Consider the following 16607-nt stretch of genomic DNA (forward strand, 5'->3'; position numbering starts at 1 on the left):
GCCTACTGTTAACACATGGTTTGATAAAAGGAACTATTAAAACGTGCCAGCCTGTGGTTTTACAGGACTGCAATACAGATCTCAGGTTGCCAACAGTTCTCTAGCAAGATCAAACCATTTTTAAATGTGGGCACACCCCTTCCTTAAAACACTGATACAGAGCCAGGAGCTTCTCCAGTAGTGGCTAAGGGCTTCCGAAGGCTTTGAATTCACTGCCATCTAGCGACAGGAACACCCCGTGTCACACACACAACCTCAGAGAGGAGTCACCCGTCCCTCCTGGTAGCAAGGAGTTCCACAGATCAATCCCTTCCCTTCCACCTTAGCCAAAGCGTTCTTCTCCTGGCAGATAAAAGGGAACACATTTTCAGGGTCAGTTCCCTGCATGCTGCAGAATGACACACCTAAGGGAGCTGATGGTCCTTCCCCTCTTTCCCTCAGAGATCAGTCCACCCTATCTATCTGGTAGCACACAGACAGGGAAGAGCTAAATCAAACAAGACAAAAAATGAAAAGCAGAACCCAAAACAGAACCCAGATATCAAGTCCTCTGTCAGGGTTTATTTCACACATCTGCATGTTTCACAGCTTCAATGATTCTCCTCAGTGATACTGAATCAGCTCATTACAACAGGTTTTGTAGTTAATGAGTAATTTAATTAACTCTAAACCTTTGTTGGTACAGGTACCTGGATGGTCTGGATGATGGGCATCAATTGTAGAGAAAGAAATATTAGCACAAAACAAAAATAAATCCCTGTTCAGTATGCTCACACCCAAGGCATGTGCACTCCAAGGCTGCAGGTAATTAAAGCCTCTGCAGGTACCCTGTGGAATTCTGATCCAATTCCCATTTCACTGGAACTCTTAACCAGCCCTTCTGTATAAAGGCCATGAAAAGCCTTTTCAAAATGGTTTTGAAATGATACAATCAGAATTCTTTCACTTCTCCCAACTCTACAGCTGACAGTTCTCACAGGACATCATTCAGTCCCACCTTAAATGGCAACTTGCTGCAGCCTCAGACACCCTGGGAGCAGCAGCAGCAGCACAGGGCTGCAGCCAGCAGGGCTGCCTCACACCAAGAGCTCAGACCATCCCTGAGGGAAGGAAAAGCACCTTGCTGCCAGCTTTGTCCTTGGAAAGCTGCTCATCAAGATTCAAAGTTTCCTCTAACTAATTTCATCCCACTGAGGAACAGGTGAAATGCAATCTGTGTACCTACAGAGTTTTAATTACAGCTACAGGTAAAACAAATCTCATTACAAGAGGGTTTTTTATCGCCTGGAACTTTTCAGGAATATCTTGGGTGTCTGCCAGCCTGCAGGAGGGTTCTTCAGACCAGCTCTTTTCCAGATGCGCTCCAGGTCCTTCTCAAATTTTATCTAAAACAGGGAAAAAAAAGAAACAAAATGGTTAACACAGCTCAGGTGGAACACTCAAGTATCCAGCCAGTGCCCACGTGCCCCAGGGAGAATCTAGGTGTGATGTGCACAAAGGCAAGAAGTGCTTTTAGGCAGCTTGTTCTAAGTGTCAAAACAGCCTTACTGAAGAAAATAAATTAAAATGGAGAAGGACCAGCATTACTTTAAAAGTCCTTTAAAGAGTCCTGTGTGAGGAAGACCAGGTGGATGAAAGTTAAAACTGTGAGGAAATTAAAAATATTTCCTTGTGACAAAGTGTCCAACACTGCTGCCTACAAACATGAAGAACCAGAATTACCATTAACCCAAACTCACACCCAGGCAGGGTGGAAATCACCAGGGAATGAACCAATCTGTATCACAGCAAACCTAACAGACTACTGAAAGGCAGCACTGAATGAAAACATCCAGAGTTTAAATGAAGGCACATGTCTTCCCTCACCCCTTCTATTAAGGGAAGTAAAAGGCACTTGAGGATGTTGAGACAAGAAACCAAGATTAAACCAGCCTCCCTGATCTGACAGACACAGGAATTAATCTTTCACACAAACACTACAACTCTGTTAGCCACATTACAAGTTACTGTCAGGCCAGAAAACTGCACCCAGTAAGTACCACACATACATGTTGATAACAATAAAACAGACTAAATTAGGAGATGATATTCAAGTCAGACACAAACCAGGGAAAGCTCCTGTACCAGTACACACTGAACTCATTAAGGCTCTCCAAGCTGCTGCCATTTCCCTCAAGTCACTTCCTTCCACCTCAGCACCCAGCAGCTGACAGAGGGCAGTCTGAGGAGCAGGCACGCTGCCAGCAGGCAGTGCTCCCCACCCTGGGCTCACCTGGCGCTTCTTCTTGCGACCCTCCTTGATCCTCTTCCGAATGAACTTCCTCCTCTTCAGCAGCTTCTTGTACTTGTGACGATTCATCTTCCTCCTGCGAATCTCCAGAACGTTCTTGCACTGGAGCCTGTTGTTCAGTGTTCCTTCACCTTCCTGCACAGCACCTCCCCCATCGGATGGGGGGCAGTCATACTGCTGGGGAGGTTCATAGCCCACATCTTCCTGGGCATTAAGGCCCTCAGCTTTAGGAAGGGAGTACCTAACTGTCAGCCAGCTCTCTAAGGGGCTGATGGAAAGCTTTCTGGGGATCAGCACCTCTTCCAGTTCAGGGTCCAGTGCGTACCACCGCTGGGGCTGGGCTGCAGGCTTGTTAGATGGCTGCGTGCTGTAGTGCACTGACGTAGAGTGACAGCAAGGAAAGGAAGACACTGACCTTGGCAACAGGCAGCCTTTGAGGAGAAGAGAGTTTCACTCAGGAGACAGAACTTGCAAACAGTATCTTAAGAAAAGCTCTGACCAGCTCTCCAACTGCCAGACAGCAGTGGCCAGAATGATCTAATACAGGAAGCTGCTTACAGGAACTACATCCCCATCACAAAAGGAAGATTTTTTAAGTTTTAATTACTCTGAAGTAACACCATCTGCTAACACGACATTAGACAACACATGTAAGAACAATTTGGAACGGGTAGCAAGTGTGTGCTGTATTAAGCCTTTCTGCTGCTAACAAGTCTCTTCCTAAGCTTAAAGTCAGTCAAGTCAGAGCCACACAACACTGACAGAACAGAGGAGAAACACAGAAACATTCCACAACCACTGAATCCACCACAGCCTCACCACTCCTGCACTGCTCGTGAGGGATGGAACTTCTGGAAGCCCAATTAAAAACCAAAAAGAAAAGCCCACAAAGCACAGCATCCCAGCAAACACTCAACGAGGTCACACATCACCCACCTACCTGCAACTCGTGAAGCCTTCAGCAGCCGGGTGGCAACCTGGGACACCAACATGCTGTGCCACTCTGACCGCTGCCAGAGCCCGCAACGGCTGCCAAAACAAGAAAATCTACTCAACAGGAAAACGCGCTGGTTTTACACTTTAAAAACGCTTCTAAAAGTAACTCAAAGCCCCCAGAAGATGGGCTGCGACTCCCCGGCACTCTCACTGTACCAGGGCCCCCTCATACTTCGCTGTAGGGCCTGGCCCACAGCCACTGCCGCAGCTGAGGCGGTTAACGAAGCCGTGCCGGGTTTAACGGCGAGTAACTGCAGCCCCGGCCCCGGCCCCGGCCCCGGCCCCGGCCCCCCGGCGCGCTCCTGCCCGGCCGCCGCGCCAGAGGCCGGCACCCGCCGCGCGGCCGAACGAGGGGCCGGGCCGGACGGCAGCCCCGCTCTCGGCGCGGCGGTGGCGGCGCCCGCAGCCCGGCCAGCAAACCCCCGTCCCGCTCCCGAGGCGCGGGGGTACCAGACACCCCGCGCCGACCCCGGGCAGCCGCCGCCATCACTCACCATCCCTCCCCCTGCCCCGGAACTTCCGGCGCTCGCAGCGCAGCGCGGGCAGCGCAGCGCCCCCCAGCGGCGTCCTCCAGCGCTGCCGCGCAGGCGCCGTGAAGCGCGGCCAGGCCGAGCCCCGGGGCCGTTCCCCCGCCCGGCGGGCAGGGAGGGGTGCTCGGCGCGGCCTTCCCGCGCCCGCAAGGCCGGAGGAGCGGGCAGGGCTCCCCTCTGCGGCCCGCTTCGTGGGGCCGGGCCCGTCTCCGGCGCACCCGTCCCCGCAGGCAGCGGAGCCGCCGCCCGCCTCATTCAAACGGCGCGGTGAGCGGGCGCTGGCCGCGCAGCGGCGCTGCGGGGCGGGCAGCCGGCGGCACTCAGACCGCCGCGTGTCCATGGAGTCCAGAAGGCCTCAGAGATCACCCGGTCCAACTGCCCCCTTACCACCTGTTACTAACCCAAGCACCTCACGCAGCCCCCCCCTTGAGCACCCCGAGGGACGGTGACTCCACCACCTCCCCGGGCAGCCCGTTCCGATGCCCAACCGCTCCTTCTGAGAAGAGATTTCTCCTCATTTCTACCCTGAACCTCCCCTGGCACAACTGGCAGCCATTCCCTCTCCTCCTGTCACTACTTACCTGCGAGAAGAGGCTGAGCCGCAGCTCACCACAACCTCCTTCCAGGGAGCCGTAGAGACCAATAAGATCTCCCCTGAGCCTCCTCCAGACTAAACAGTCCCAGCTGGCTCAGCTGCTCCTCAGAGGATTTGCCCTCCAGCCCCTTCCCCAGCCTGGCTGCCCTTCTCTGCACTCGCCCCAGGGCCTCGCTGTCCTTGTAGCGAGGAGCCCAGAACTGAACACAGTATTCAAGGTGCAGCCTCACTCCGCATTAGCCAAGCTCAGTCTGTCTTGATTTGTCCTTCAACCTTCTCATAAAACCTTCCATAGAAAAATGGGCACGCAACAAGAACGGGCAGCGTGCAGCACTAAAACCGGGTCTGAGTGCAGGAGTACAGCATGACACACCGTTGTTACAGTAGGGTGTTACAGCCCCAGCAGCGTGGGGATGGCGGAAGGCAGCCAGGCAGCTCTCACACCCTCAGCTGCCTCTGAGGGCAGGTCTTGCAGTGGCTGCTGTCCAGGACCAGCCACACCAGTCTCTCCCACTTTGCCTGGCTGTTTGTGTCTTCACTTGGTACAGGAACCCACCGCCTTGGCACAGCATGAAAGTGCCTGATCAGCTGGCATGAGGGAGCCATGTTGAAGCCAGGCCCAGACTTCAAAGGACTCCTTGCTTTTATCCCTACCTCAGCCAGAACACACAGGGGTGGTTTCTTTCACCAACTGCCTTGAGTATTTCAGACCAGAACAAGGGTCTGCCTCAGTTCCAGGTACACCCCACCACATGAAACCCATTAGCCCGAAGGAGACACTGCTGGTTAGAGTTTCTTCTCGCGAGGTAGAGGAACGGTTTCTCTGCTCAAGGGAAAGCTGTGAAGAGAAACCCGCGTCCAGAGGAATTAACTGAAGTAGTTTAGTAAACAGACTAGTTGTTTAAACAAGACTTTATTGAAGACATGTTAGAAGTTTATGTACAAAACAACATTCCCACCCCCGTATCAGGATGTTAGTCAGCTACTGGGAACAAAGCAAGTGCCTGGTGTGTGCTGTCAGCCTGGGCACACTCGGAGCTTGCTCAGGACTTTCCAGAAACCAAATTCATATAGTTCAGAGCTGAGACATTTCAGCCTTGGTCAGTTAGAACCAGAGGACCTTTTCCAGAGGCATGTCTCCAGCAGAATGAACATACCGGAATCTGACAGCTTACACTGGCCTTGCTCTGACGTAAGGTCATTTGCTTCTGCAGAGAGTGAGAGACCCACTTTGGTTTTGGAAGTGAAGAGGAACCAGCCCCTGGATTTAACTTGCAGGTTTTAATCTATTTTAGATGGTTCCAGGAGACACCTATGCACAGTAGTACTTGCAGGAAGCATTAGGACAGAGCAGTAGCAATACCAAGTAAAAGACTCAGCCACCTCGCTTTCCAAATACACCTAGAGAGAGGCTGGATATCAGACTGGCTATTTCAGCCAGTGTGTAAGAGAACCCTAGAGACACAGCCGTTAGTGGCACAAGTTAAATAGTGAGTGACATCCTGTTCCTGTAGCACACTGTGCTTCTACCACGGTAGAGTTTCCCCTTGCCAGTCCAGGAACGAACCGTTTTCTTTTTCACCAACATGATCCAGAACAGAGAGAATCCCTGGAATGGCCTCTTGCACCTGCATGGGAGCCTAGAGCAAATCAAGCTTGGATTATTACTCAGCATATCCTACAGAAGAGAAACAAATGCATTTAAGGAGTTCTTAGAATCAAGTGGGAAGTATTTTCATGCGTCACAGTGCGCCTCTGCAGCACGTGGAAGTGTTCACTGTACAGTGAGTCCTTGCTCAGGCGTGTGACAAGAAGGGAGTCATACTTCGCACACTTCCTCAGAGAGATACCACTTACCATGTTTCCACCCATGTCTGTCTGAAGCCAGCCTGGATGTAAAGAAATACAGAGAATTCCATCCGATTTCAAGTCTGCGGCCAGACACCTGGTGATCATGTTCAGTGCAGTCTGCGGGAGGGAAACCCACCTGTCAGTGTGCTAGTTCACAGACCTCCAGCCAAGCTGGCACCTCCCTCCCACCACACTGCCTCCTGACAAGCAAAGGGGCACTAACAGTGTCACAGTAACATATCCAGACTCAGTGGGGGCTTTGTCCTCAGCAATACCTGTTAAGCACTGTCAGAGCTCTGTCGCCGTGAGCTTACTGCCCAAAGACCAAACTAAGTTATGATGGGAGGTGAAGCAGCATTTGAAACTCCTAAGGGGGGCTGTGGGGAAAATAATACTGACATAAGGACTCTGTTTCTCTGCCATAGTCACACACAGTCATTCAGGATTTTACTTCTGAACACAGGGGAAACGAGCATTTTGACAGCTTATGAGTAGGTGGTGTAGGAGAAACTGTATGTCTAATCCTGACTGTTTGTACAAACTGAGTCTCTGGATGTGACAAAACTGAAAACTCCACCTTTCCCTAACAACATAACCACAGGTCAGCATGGCTTTCGTTGAATTTCATGCCTGCTATCTTGCTTGGACTGGAGAGGAGCACAGCTAACAGGACACGTGCTTGATGGCACCAGTTCTTCCCTGAATGCCAAGTCCCTCTGGAATGGGTCTACATCAGAGTAGCGAAGGAGCGTCTGTGAGCCTGCTCTCAAGGAGCTGGCATGCCTGCTCCAGATGTGCAGTTTTCACTGGTCCCATTTCCACCCATATGAACAACAAGGACAATTCCTGGGAAGTGCTGCACGCCTCAGATCCTAAGCTCCAAGTGGTCTTTAACTCACAGGCCTGCCCTCACCCAGGAGCTGAGCCCAGAGAAGCCTACAAACCTTGGCTATCCTGTAGGGATAGACCTTGAGGAACATCTCGTTTGCCTGGACGAGTTGCATGGAGGCAGCAAGAGAGGACATGTTGATAATCGCAGCTCTATGGCAGCCCATTCCTGTGCTCAGCTGGGCTGCCTTCCTTAGAAGGGGGAGAAATGCCTGTAAAAACAAGAGTTTGTTTGAATTTGGTCAGCTTGCTCTTGGTGCATTCCAGGCAAGCCAGGCTCCAAGGTTCTCTAGGCCACAACTCTACGCCACCAGCCCAGAATAGTGATGGCTCCCTGAAACGACCACAGGAAACCTTCCAAAACCAGCCAGCTGTAAGTAACCTTTAGTCCTTCTGCTCACCCCCTAGCCCAACCTGTCCACTGAAGTGACCTCAGACAAGGTGAGCTTAAATAAAGAGCCTTGACAGAAAGGATCTCTTGCTGCTCTCCAGACCTGCAGTTTGCGATCAGGCTGGTACCTGTGCAGCCCCAAGGTGATAAACGCTTGAGCTACATGTCCAGCTCCTTAGTGGAAAAGCCTCTTGCAGTGCCATAGGAAGAGCATATTCCTCCCAACTCTTACCTTGGTGACCATCAGCTGAGCAACTGTGTTGGTTTCATAAATGGTGAGCATCGTCTCTGCTGTGACTTCCTCCAAGGACGCAAGCACGTTGATGCCAGCGTTGTTAATGAGGCAGTTCAGCCCTTTGTCTCCCACGATTTCCTCCACTTCCTTCACTACTTTCTTGATGCTGTTTTCACAGACCACATCTGCACAGAGGAGCCAAGAACCACCACAGTGAAGAGTGAACTGTGCAGTGAAAACCCTGTCTGCCCCTGAACCACACACACTAAACCGAAGTGAGAGCATTAGTCTGAACAGGGACATTCAGACAGCACATGGGGATGCAAATGCACAGAACTCTTTAAATGGATGAGGTTTCCCAGGTGTTAAGATGAGGGTGATGGTTTTCAGCTGCTGGAGGTCTTGTACAACTACTGATCACCCAGGAGACCAGTTTCTTGAGGTGCACTCACCTGACTTGGTTTGGCATACTTCTCTATAAGCCCCTTACTCACCCAGTTGGAGGAGCCTGATATTGCTGTATTGTTTGCTCAGCTGCTGGAGCTCCTAGGAAGAAAAAAAATTCTTAGTGTTACCTTTCAGGTCTGTATCTCCATGGCTATTACATGAAACAGTTGGAGATCCACAGCTCCAGACCTGTAGCTGCCATTTATCTTCAGAACTGGACCAGAGGCAGTGACACTACTTTGTTTTCCAACCTACTGAGCACCTTTCCTGAGAGTCCAAGAAACTGGACTCTTCACCTACTCAGACAAAGATACCAGCAGGCTGGATTACAGACATGGTCCTTGGTGTGTACAACTCCCAGGTGTGTTTGTGATGTAACCAAAAGTCTTCAATGAAGTGGCTGCTGTTGCCAGTTCACAGCAGACCCGGTGCTCAGGCTGCATTCCAAGCCAGAAATTCTCCACTTCTGTAAGGAAATCTTAATTCTCCTGCGGCTCAGCTAGCACTGGACATCGGTTCAGGGCATGCTTAAGAAAAGCCACTTGGAATTAAGAGTTTGCAGGCAAAGTTTCCCAGCAATTTTTTTCCATGGAAACTTTGTCTCCCACCGCTCTGGGTAGCTTCAGATCTTCTCACTGACAGTAAAACACACGTGAAGTGTGTTACGGACACAGCGACTGCTCATGAGAGCAATTCCCTCTCTGCCAGACAGCTGAACACCAGCCAGCTGTCCGCTGCCTCTCAGTAGAAGAGCAGCTTGGAGAAAATTGGTACTATACTGGTGCTGCTGCTGGACAAGTGTCCAAACTGGATTTATAGGCCCAGCTGGAATACTGAGGTTTCTGTGCCGTGTAGCCAAACGGGAAGCGTGGCCAAATGCAGCAGATGGATTACATACTCCCAGCCATGCTGAGGAGACTGAGCAGCCCTGGACAAACATTCCAGCTCCAGCAAATCCATTTCTTTAGGAGCCCTTTGGGAAGAGGGGTCAGGAGGGCTGATTTTGAAAGAGTACTTCTTTGCCACTTGGAGACACTTAGGGACTCTGTGTCCTCTGTCAAGCTATAATGCATTAGGTCTTTTATCTCAGTTCTTACTCTGCAGGATTCTCTCCAGGCTTGTTTAGAAAATTTGTTCTCCCACTGAGGACAATCTACAACTGCAGCTTAAGGCTGTTACAGGGGAAAGAAGAGGAACAGGTCAGAAACACAAAACCAGAAGACATTCTTTCCTTTGGATAGGGATTAATGGGACAGTTTTCAACAGATTAGAAGCCCAGAACACACTTATCTTGTTTATTGATAGTCAGGCAGGACTAGCTCTGCCTTGTCAAGGCCTCCAGTAACGATGTGGCTTTGGACTGTCCACCAGACTTCAGTTCCACAGCATCACTTACTTGATAACAAACTGCAGAAGTGCTCTGGCCTCTCCAGGTTCGTTCAGTTATTTATAGTCAGATTACTTTCTTCTCTGACAGAAACAAACTGCTCACTTTTCCTAGAATGCCTGAGCTGCTTTGTGCAGTGACAGCGACTGAGAGGCTGCCGGAGTGAGTGAGCAATGTACTCAGTTAAGAACTCCAAACACCATAGCATTAAGCATTCTCCAGAACAGGAAGAGCATGAAATTACACTTGCTGCATGCAAATCAGCTTTGAAATTCAATGTTTCTTTCCATTTAGTTAACTACTTAGTTAACAAGTGACTCACACTTCGGTGGTTTAAGTTTCTTAGAAGCAGCTTCCAGGCATAAAGCTAACTTAGCTTTGGTCTCCAAGAATGTGACTCCACCTGACATAAACATAAGCTGAAAAATCCAGTTAGGAAATGTAAAGGCTGCAGAAAAGCCTATTCTTTTCCTTACTGTGACTAGAAGGAACACGTAGAGAAGAGGTTCATGGCAGCACGACCAGATACAGCCATTTCAAGCCACCAGCTGTGTGTGCTGCTGCTCCTCTTCCCCACCCCAGGTAGTTTTGATCAGAGATCAAAAGCCTCCCATGTGCTGGGAACTCTGAAAATCTTCCTCAATGCAGGCGTGTGCTAGTTACTGACTGCCCACCGAAGGGGGGTCTTTCGGCTTTCCTGAATCTCACTGTGGTCATCATCAAATGCCTTGTTTTTCATGGGGACAGAACAGAACACACACAACCCCCCCAAAAACAGCCACAAAAAGAACTAAACCCCAAACCTACACCAAGGTTCACTGCAAGATTTCTTTTGCAGCAGACTTGTGCTCACTTTTTTGATGTCAACCAACACGCTCGAGCAGAGACACCCAGGACAAAGGTGAGACCCCTGGGAAGACAGGGCCTCGGAGCACTGCAGCCCATAATGGTGATGCCTACACAACAGGTGAGCTCACTGGTGCTGCTGGTGGAAGCTCAGCTTGTATTTTAATGCCAGTTCACACGGTTTCACTGAAGGACAGCAGGTAGAGCCAGCATATCCCAGGCTAAGTCACCTTCAGCTGTCACACCATGATAGCAAATTTAAAGCCAAACAAGACAGACAGAACCAAGCGCCACAGCACAACCCTCTAGTGCTGTGTTTAGCAGAGCAGCTCTACGAGTGCTCCACACTCCCAAACAACTCTCAGACGTTCCAAGAAAAATTTAAACCCCGATTAGCATCTGTTGTTTCCTGCTTGCTGATTTTAATTACGATTAACAGAGTCAGCCTCCTCCAATTTAAACAGGAACCTCTGGCACTCAGGGCTCCAGATACAGATGCATCGGTACAGAGGGTATTTATTGCTATATTTCAACTCGGGATGTTATGTTGTCTCTGTCATTTAGCAAGATTTACTTTGCCTTCTTTATGAAAGCATTATTCCCTCAGTTATAACTCTTGGAAAGGACCTGGCTGTAATGTGCTGGTTGGAAGCAACCAAGCCAAACCCTCACAGCGTGTAGGCAGCTTTCTCAGGTGAAGCACACTTGGGGAGCCTTTCCCATCATCCTGCTTGCTCTGAAAGTCAAAGGTGTATTGTATTGTCCTGTGTCTCTCTCTGCCAGGCTATTTGGTACCTCAGTGTACTGTTGGATTGTGTAATGGCTCACACCAACCTGCTGCCGACCGCCCCAAATCCACCGCCCTCGCTGACTCAAGAAGAGCCATGCTGTACTGCTGTAGGAAGTGAAAAACGCTTCCAGAGGGGGAAAAAAAGCAGCAGAAAACCACACAAAAGCAAACAAAACAACACTGCAATCACCCAAAATTAGAAAACCTTCAAGGATGCCCCCTGTGCCTGACACAACACATCTCTCTTGCTGGAGCGCTGCTCCAGATATGGCTCAGCTGCTCTTCCCAAGAGCAGAACACATGGCTAAAATATGTGGGGAAGAAAAAACCAGCCCCCAAATCTGACAGAGACAGTGTGCAGGAGCACTGCGGGGCGAGCTGCACGTCTGACAGGGGAGCAGAGGCGGCACCGTCAGCAACGCTGGCTCCTGCTCGGGGAGAGCGCAGCCAAACGGCACATGAAGCTCCGGCAGCTTTCCAGAGCCCAGCAGCAGACCCTGGAGCTGGGAGGGACTGAAGGCTTCTTGTTCACCTGGGAATACACTTGGGCTTGCAGGGAGAGCAGGAGGGTCAAGAGGTGCTCCTGTCCTGAGGTCCCACAGGCAGCTCTCGCCTCGCAGAGCTGAGCTGGGCGCAGGAAGCACTGTGAGCAGAGCTACACCATGGTGGTTTGGGTCCCTTAGCTACCTGGCTTCCCCAGAAAGCCATCCCTTCCATACCTTGGCAAGTCAGAGCGGGCACTACAGGGGCCACACCATCGTTAGGTGCAGCCTTGGACTTTGGGACAGGGATTTTTCCCTTTATGGGGAAGCAGGATGGAGGAAGCAAGCAAGAAGGAGATGGGAGAATTACCTCTGGGTCCCTGAGCCCATACAGCTGCCTAATAATAACTGTGCTGTGGTTTTGGAGTGCAGAGGCAGGACGTCAGGATTATTTTGCAAGAGATTTGTAGCTGCTCCCACTCCCAGTGCTGGAGCAGCCCAAGTAAAGACAGATCAGAATCAAAGTGTGGCTGAAGGAGCCTAGTGCAGCCCTTTCCAAGGAGGGGCAGCGGTTATCTAGATGTGCCTGCAGGCCTGCTGCACGTTATCGTGTGATCTAAAGCCCATTTGTTAAGCAAATGTTCTGCGGAGGCCACCTAGGAGCTACGAAGCACAAAAACTCAAGTTCCTACAACTTCTGCCAGCACAGACTCACATGCAAAAGCTTGCAGCTGCTGAGCCTTACCCCGGGGTTAGCAAGTTACAGGAGACACTCCGCTTTCTGTAGCCGGGGAAATCAAAGTCAGGCTCTGCTCAGGCATCTGCAGTCAGGTCCTTTGTCTGTCCACTGTGTGGAGGACTCAAACGCATGGGGTTATCTGTGCTAGAGAAGAGCTGCTGAGGGATTCTCTGGATACATCCCAGCTACCGGCGAATCGCTGGTGATTATTGTCCCCACGATGGGCACTAGATTTGTCAGTAACTAAGCCTATGTCATCACTTTTCCTCAAAAAACTGAAAGATGATCTTGAAAAGGCTTTTCATTTAAGCTATTCCCATCTTTTAGTCCCCTCCTGGCATCCTGCAGCAGCAAAGCACTCCTCTTCCAAACCAGAAGAGAGCAGAAATTAAGAGAACTGCCCAAAGTTGCTGTTCCCCAAGCGCATCTTTTCATCCAGGAGAGGAACTGGGAGGCAGTGCACTCGTACCAGGCAGGACTTTTCATCTGGTCACTTCTCACAAAGCAAACCAGGATGAAATAAAATGCAGACTGCTTGAATCACTGTCAGGAGAAAAAACAAGCACCCAATAGCTCAGGTGGCAGAGAAAGCCCAAGTCATTCAACTTCACAGCCCAGTCTGCCCAGTCAACAAACAGGTCTTAGATGGGCAGAGCCCATTTCAGGTGCACTAAGGCAAGTCTGCAGTGCCAGCCTCTGGAGTCCAGGAACCTGAACTCTGGGTTTTCAAGGTCTGACTGGAAAGGCAGTGAAGGCAGAGAGTTTCCTCTCCAGGAAAGGGAAAATAAAATACTAAAAGAAAGGAAAAGTGCTGTCATTGAGGCTCTGCCTTTCCTCACCATACCACACTCAAGTGACTTTGTTGGATTGGATTCACACCTTAGAGAAGGTCAGCTGTAACTGCTGCAGCGCCTGTGCTTGCCCTCTGCCAGGCAGGAGGACCAGCAGCACGGTAGAAACACAGTCTTGTGCCAGCTTTATGCATTGTAGATGGGACAGATAATACCAGTGAGGCTACTGCAGCACCTTTAGCAGAGATCCCCCTTCCCCGCGGTGCTTCCAAACCCATCTGTTAGGAATATGCGTTCAGCTGGCTGCAGAGGTTTCTATTGATGTTCTGCCAAAGCACAGCACATGGCCTGGAGGTCCTCACAAAGAACAAAAACCCACCCTGATCCACCAAGGACGAACCTTGCACACACATACCCCCAGAATAAAAAAGAACAGCGTTGGATGGACCCAGCATGTCCCGCGGGATCCCACTGGGGTTGCTGGAATGTGGCTGGCCGCCAGCTTCCTGCCTGCGGGAGACATGACGGCTTTCAGGCTTCCCAGGTTTCTCCTGCTGCAAGCAAGGAGTGACCCAGACTCTTCCCAGGCACGCTGTGCTGTGGGGAGGCTATTTCATCTCCTTGTGCAGGTCCCCCAGCCTTTTCACTGGAGATTTTCAAGTACTGGCAAGGAGAAAACCCTCCCTGGTGTGTTAAGATCCCTCTGTCTAATGTTTCCTATTGAAGGCACCATTTGGCTTCTCCGTGTAATCGATCCAGGACCATTATCATGAGAAATCACTGCTGAACACAAGGGCTGACTGGTGAAAAAAGAAACCCTCCTCTCAGCACCGGCTAAAGCAGCTTTAGAACAAACAACCAAGCAGGGAGATTTCTATCTCACAACAGGTCATATGTCTCTGCCGGTTTCCTGTACCACTGCTGCACTGCACCCTTGTGCAATCGGAAACGGGTCTGGGACAGACGCCAGATCTTGTAACAGGAGTGAAAAGGGAACCAAATAGTAGTGAGTACCTGTTCAGGAGCTCGTGTAGCACGGGAGGGGGGGCTGAGGGGGGATACCAGTGGCTCTGCAAGGCAGATTTCAGTCTTGCTGGACTGTTTCTCAGCCATTCAATTCAAAAATATCCTAAATGTGCTGTTGTGCTGGATTGCCTTGACAAGAGACAAAGTGAAGACCTTCTCCTTTGGCTTTGGAAGTACCTGGAGGGAAGCAGCGGCCAGACCTGAGCACCCTGCGCCGTGCAGCTCAGCAGTGACCCAAATCGCTGCTGCTAGCCTGGTGTGATCACTGTTCACACTGGGAAGAATAAGCACCCCGAGGGAGCAGACCTGCAAGCGCTGTGCACCCCGCACACGCCAGGAATTCGCCTGTCGCTCGGCAGCCTTGAGCCACACTCCAGGCTGGGGCGATGCAGCTGCAGGGTTTGGGATGGATTCTCTGCCAGGCTGCCCGTGGCAGTACACGGGGGTGAGACAGTCACAGAGCTGGGAGCTCAGACCCTCGCAGCTCTGGAGCACTAGAGATTTCCTGGGAGAGGAGGAGGGCAATATCCATGTGTAGTGCTGTGCTGCCCTAGCTGTACCTGCCTTACCGAGGAGAGCCAAGCACAGGCTGGGGATGCAACAGAGGACACTCGTGGCCACAGAGCGAGCAGACTGATACCTCCCATTATCAGTTTGCCCTCCCCGAAGGTTCAGAGAGTGCCTTTAATTTGTCTGACTGTCATTTATAAGAGTCAGGAGGTTGGGAAGGAGTCCAAATGTTGTTGTGATGCTGCGGCAGCAGGAGTGATGGCTGAAAGGGGAGAGGGCTGCAAGAGAATTCAGCAGCAACACCTAACAAAAGCTACTGTTTTCAGCAGAAGGCTCTGGGCCCCACCCAGCCAAGAAGGGCAGCGAGGTGAGCACTTAACTCACTGGGGACTTCTCGACTTGTTGTGGGTCTGACAGAGAAAGGGGCAGGACAGACAGGGCACAGCTCCTTTTGGGGACACGGACACACCAGGTAGAAGAGAGAAGGAAAGCGGTAACTGGCGTTACTGGGATGGTCGCTGGGAGACTGGCTGCCCCTGCAGGGCTCCAGGTCTGTGCAAAGCCGGAGAAGGATGGGACACGCTCATCTCCAGCTGCAAACCTAGCGAGGAACTCGAGGAGGGCTGGAGATGCTGCAGCTGTCTGCCCAGCCTGCCCAGCCGGGGCAGCCGTGTTTGCAGCCCACCTCTCCTCCCGGGAATGCACCGCAGTACCCCGATATCCCACGCCCATGTAACCCGCAGCCTCGGAGACTGTCAGGGCAGCGGCTCTGTCCAGCCCGGCCCCCGGGCACTTGTCCCCGGACACGAGCCCTCGGTCGCAGGGATGCTCGACCCATCCTGCGCCTCCAGAAGCGCCTTCTCCTCCTTCCCGCCCCGCAGCCCCTCGGGCTGCACCGCACGGCGGCTGCCGGGACCTGTGCCCCGGGCTGCGGCCCCAGCCAGGCTCCTCCGCAGGGACGGCGCGCAGCGCTCCGGCAGCCCAGCCCAGCCCAGCCCGGCCCGGCCCAGCCCGGCCGGCACCGAGGGGCCGGGGGTCCCGGCACACGCGGAGCGGCGGAGGCGCGGCCGCCAGCACCGCCCGCCCGGGGAGCCCCGGCGCCCCCGCCCCGGTTACCTGCGCCTTCTCGGGGTATCGGCAGGTCGCAAAGACGAAGTCCGGGGAGGGACTGGCGGCCGCGAGTCCCCGCGCCAGCCCCAGCCCGATGCCCCGGCTGCAGCCGGTGATGAGCACGGAGCGGCAGCGCGGCTGGGCCATCCTGCTCGGCACGCTTCGGCTCGGCACGGCTCGTCCTGGCTCGGCACGGCTCGGTTGGGCTCGGCTGGGCTCGGCAGGGCTCGGTTGGGCTCACTGTGCTCCCGGCGCGGCCACACGCGGTTCTTAACCTGCGCGGCGCGGAGCCGCCGCGGCCGCCCCGACCCCGCCCCCGCCCCGCCCGGCCCGGCCCGGCCCGGCCCGGCCCAGCTCGGCACCTCCCCCGCCGCCGCCGGCCGCAGACAAAGCACCTCCCGGCAGCCGGGGCTCGCTCCCGCCCTCCCGGGGCTGCGGGGCGGGGCGGGGGGCGAGCGGTGGCCGCAGCCGGGGAAGCGTCCCCGGACCCGGCCTCCCGCATCCAGCCCGCGGCGGGGCGGGGTCCGCAGCTCCCGACCGTAATCACAACCCCCCCACCCGCGGAGGAAACGGGCGCGCTCGGAAAGGTTCTTCCCCGTCTCGCAGAGCTGCCAGCCCGGCTCCCTGCCCGCGGCTGTCCGAACGCCCTGCGTTCCTCGGGAGAAGCCAGAGCCCGCCTCGGGGGGCGGCTCCCGGAGCTCCC

The 16607-nt window shown here is 52.9% G+C and overlaps 2 protein-coding genes across 3 annotated transcripts; both read right to left on the reverse strand.

Moving 5' to 3' along the window:
* Positions 1-541: 541 nt before the first annotated feature.
* Positions 542-3333, reverse strand: AURKAIP1 (aurora kinase A interacting protein 1). 2 transcript variants are annotated; one of them, XM_084274640.1, is made up of 4 exons: positions 3231-3333; positions 2588-2721; positions 2273-2425; positions 542-1385 (listed from the first exon to the last, which is right to left on the reverse strand). In XM_084274640.1, exons 1-4 carry the CDS (start codon positions 3280-3282, stop codon positions 1278-1280), a joined length of 447 nt encoding a protein of 148 aa, XP_084130766.1. In that variant the 5' UTR covers positions 3283-3333; the 3' UTR covers positions 542-1277. The 2 variants fall into 2 exon arrangements, with proteins under 2 accessions (XP_084130766.1, XP_084130765.1); XM_084274639.1 differs by having other exon boundaries at positions 2273-2721.
* Positions 3334-5305: 1972 nt separating this feature from the next.
* Positions 5306-16075, reverse strand: LOC311200445 (C-signal-like). Its single transcript, XM_084274674.1, has 6 exons — positions 15911-16075; positions 8271-8322; positions 7774-7961; positions 7207-7362; positions 6269-6379; positions 5306-6051 (listed from the first exon to the last, which is right to left on the reverse strand). Exons 1-6 carry the CDS (start codon positions 16049-16051, stop codon positions 5938-5940), a joined length of 762 nt encoding a protein of 253 aa, XP_084130800.1. The 5' UTR covers positions 16052-16075; the 3' UTR covers positions 5306-5937.
* Positions 16076-16607: the final 532 nt, after the last annotated feature.

Source organism: Gallinula chloropus, assembly GCF_964237585.1.
Source record: "Gallinula chloropus genome assembly, chromosome: 23".
Classification (NCBI taxonomy): domain Eukaryota; kingdom Metazoa; phylum Chordata; class Aves; order Gruiformes; family Rallidae; genus Gallinula; species Gallinula chloropus.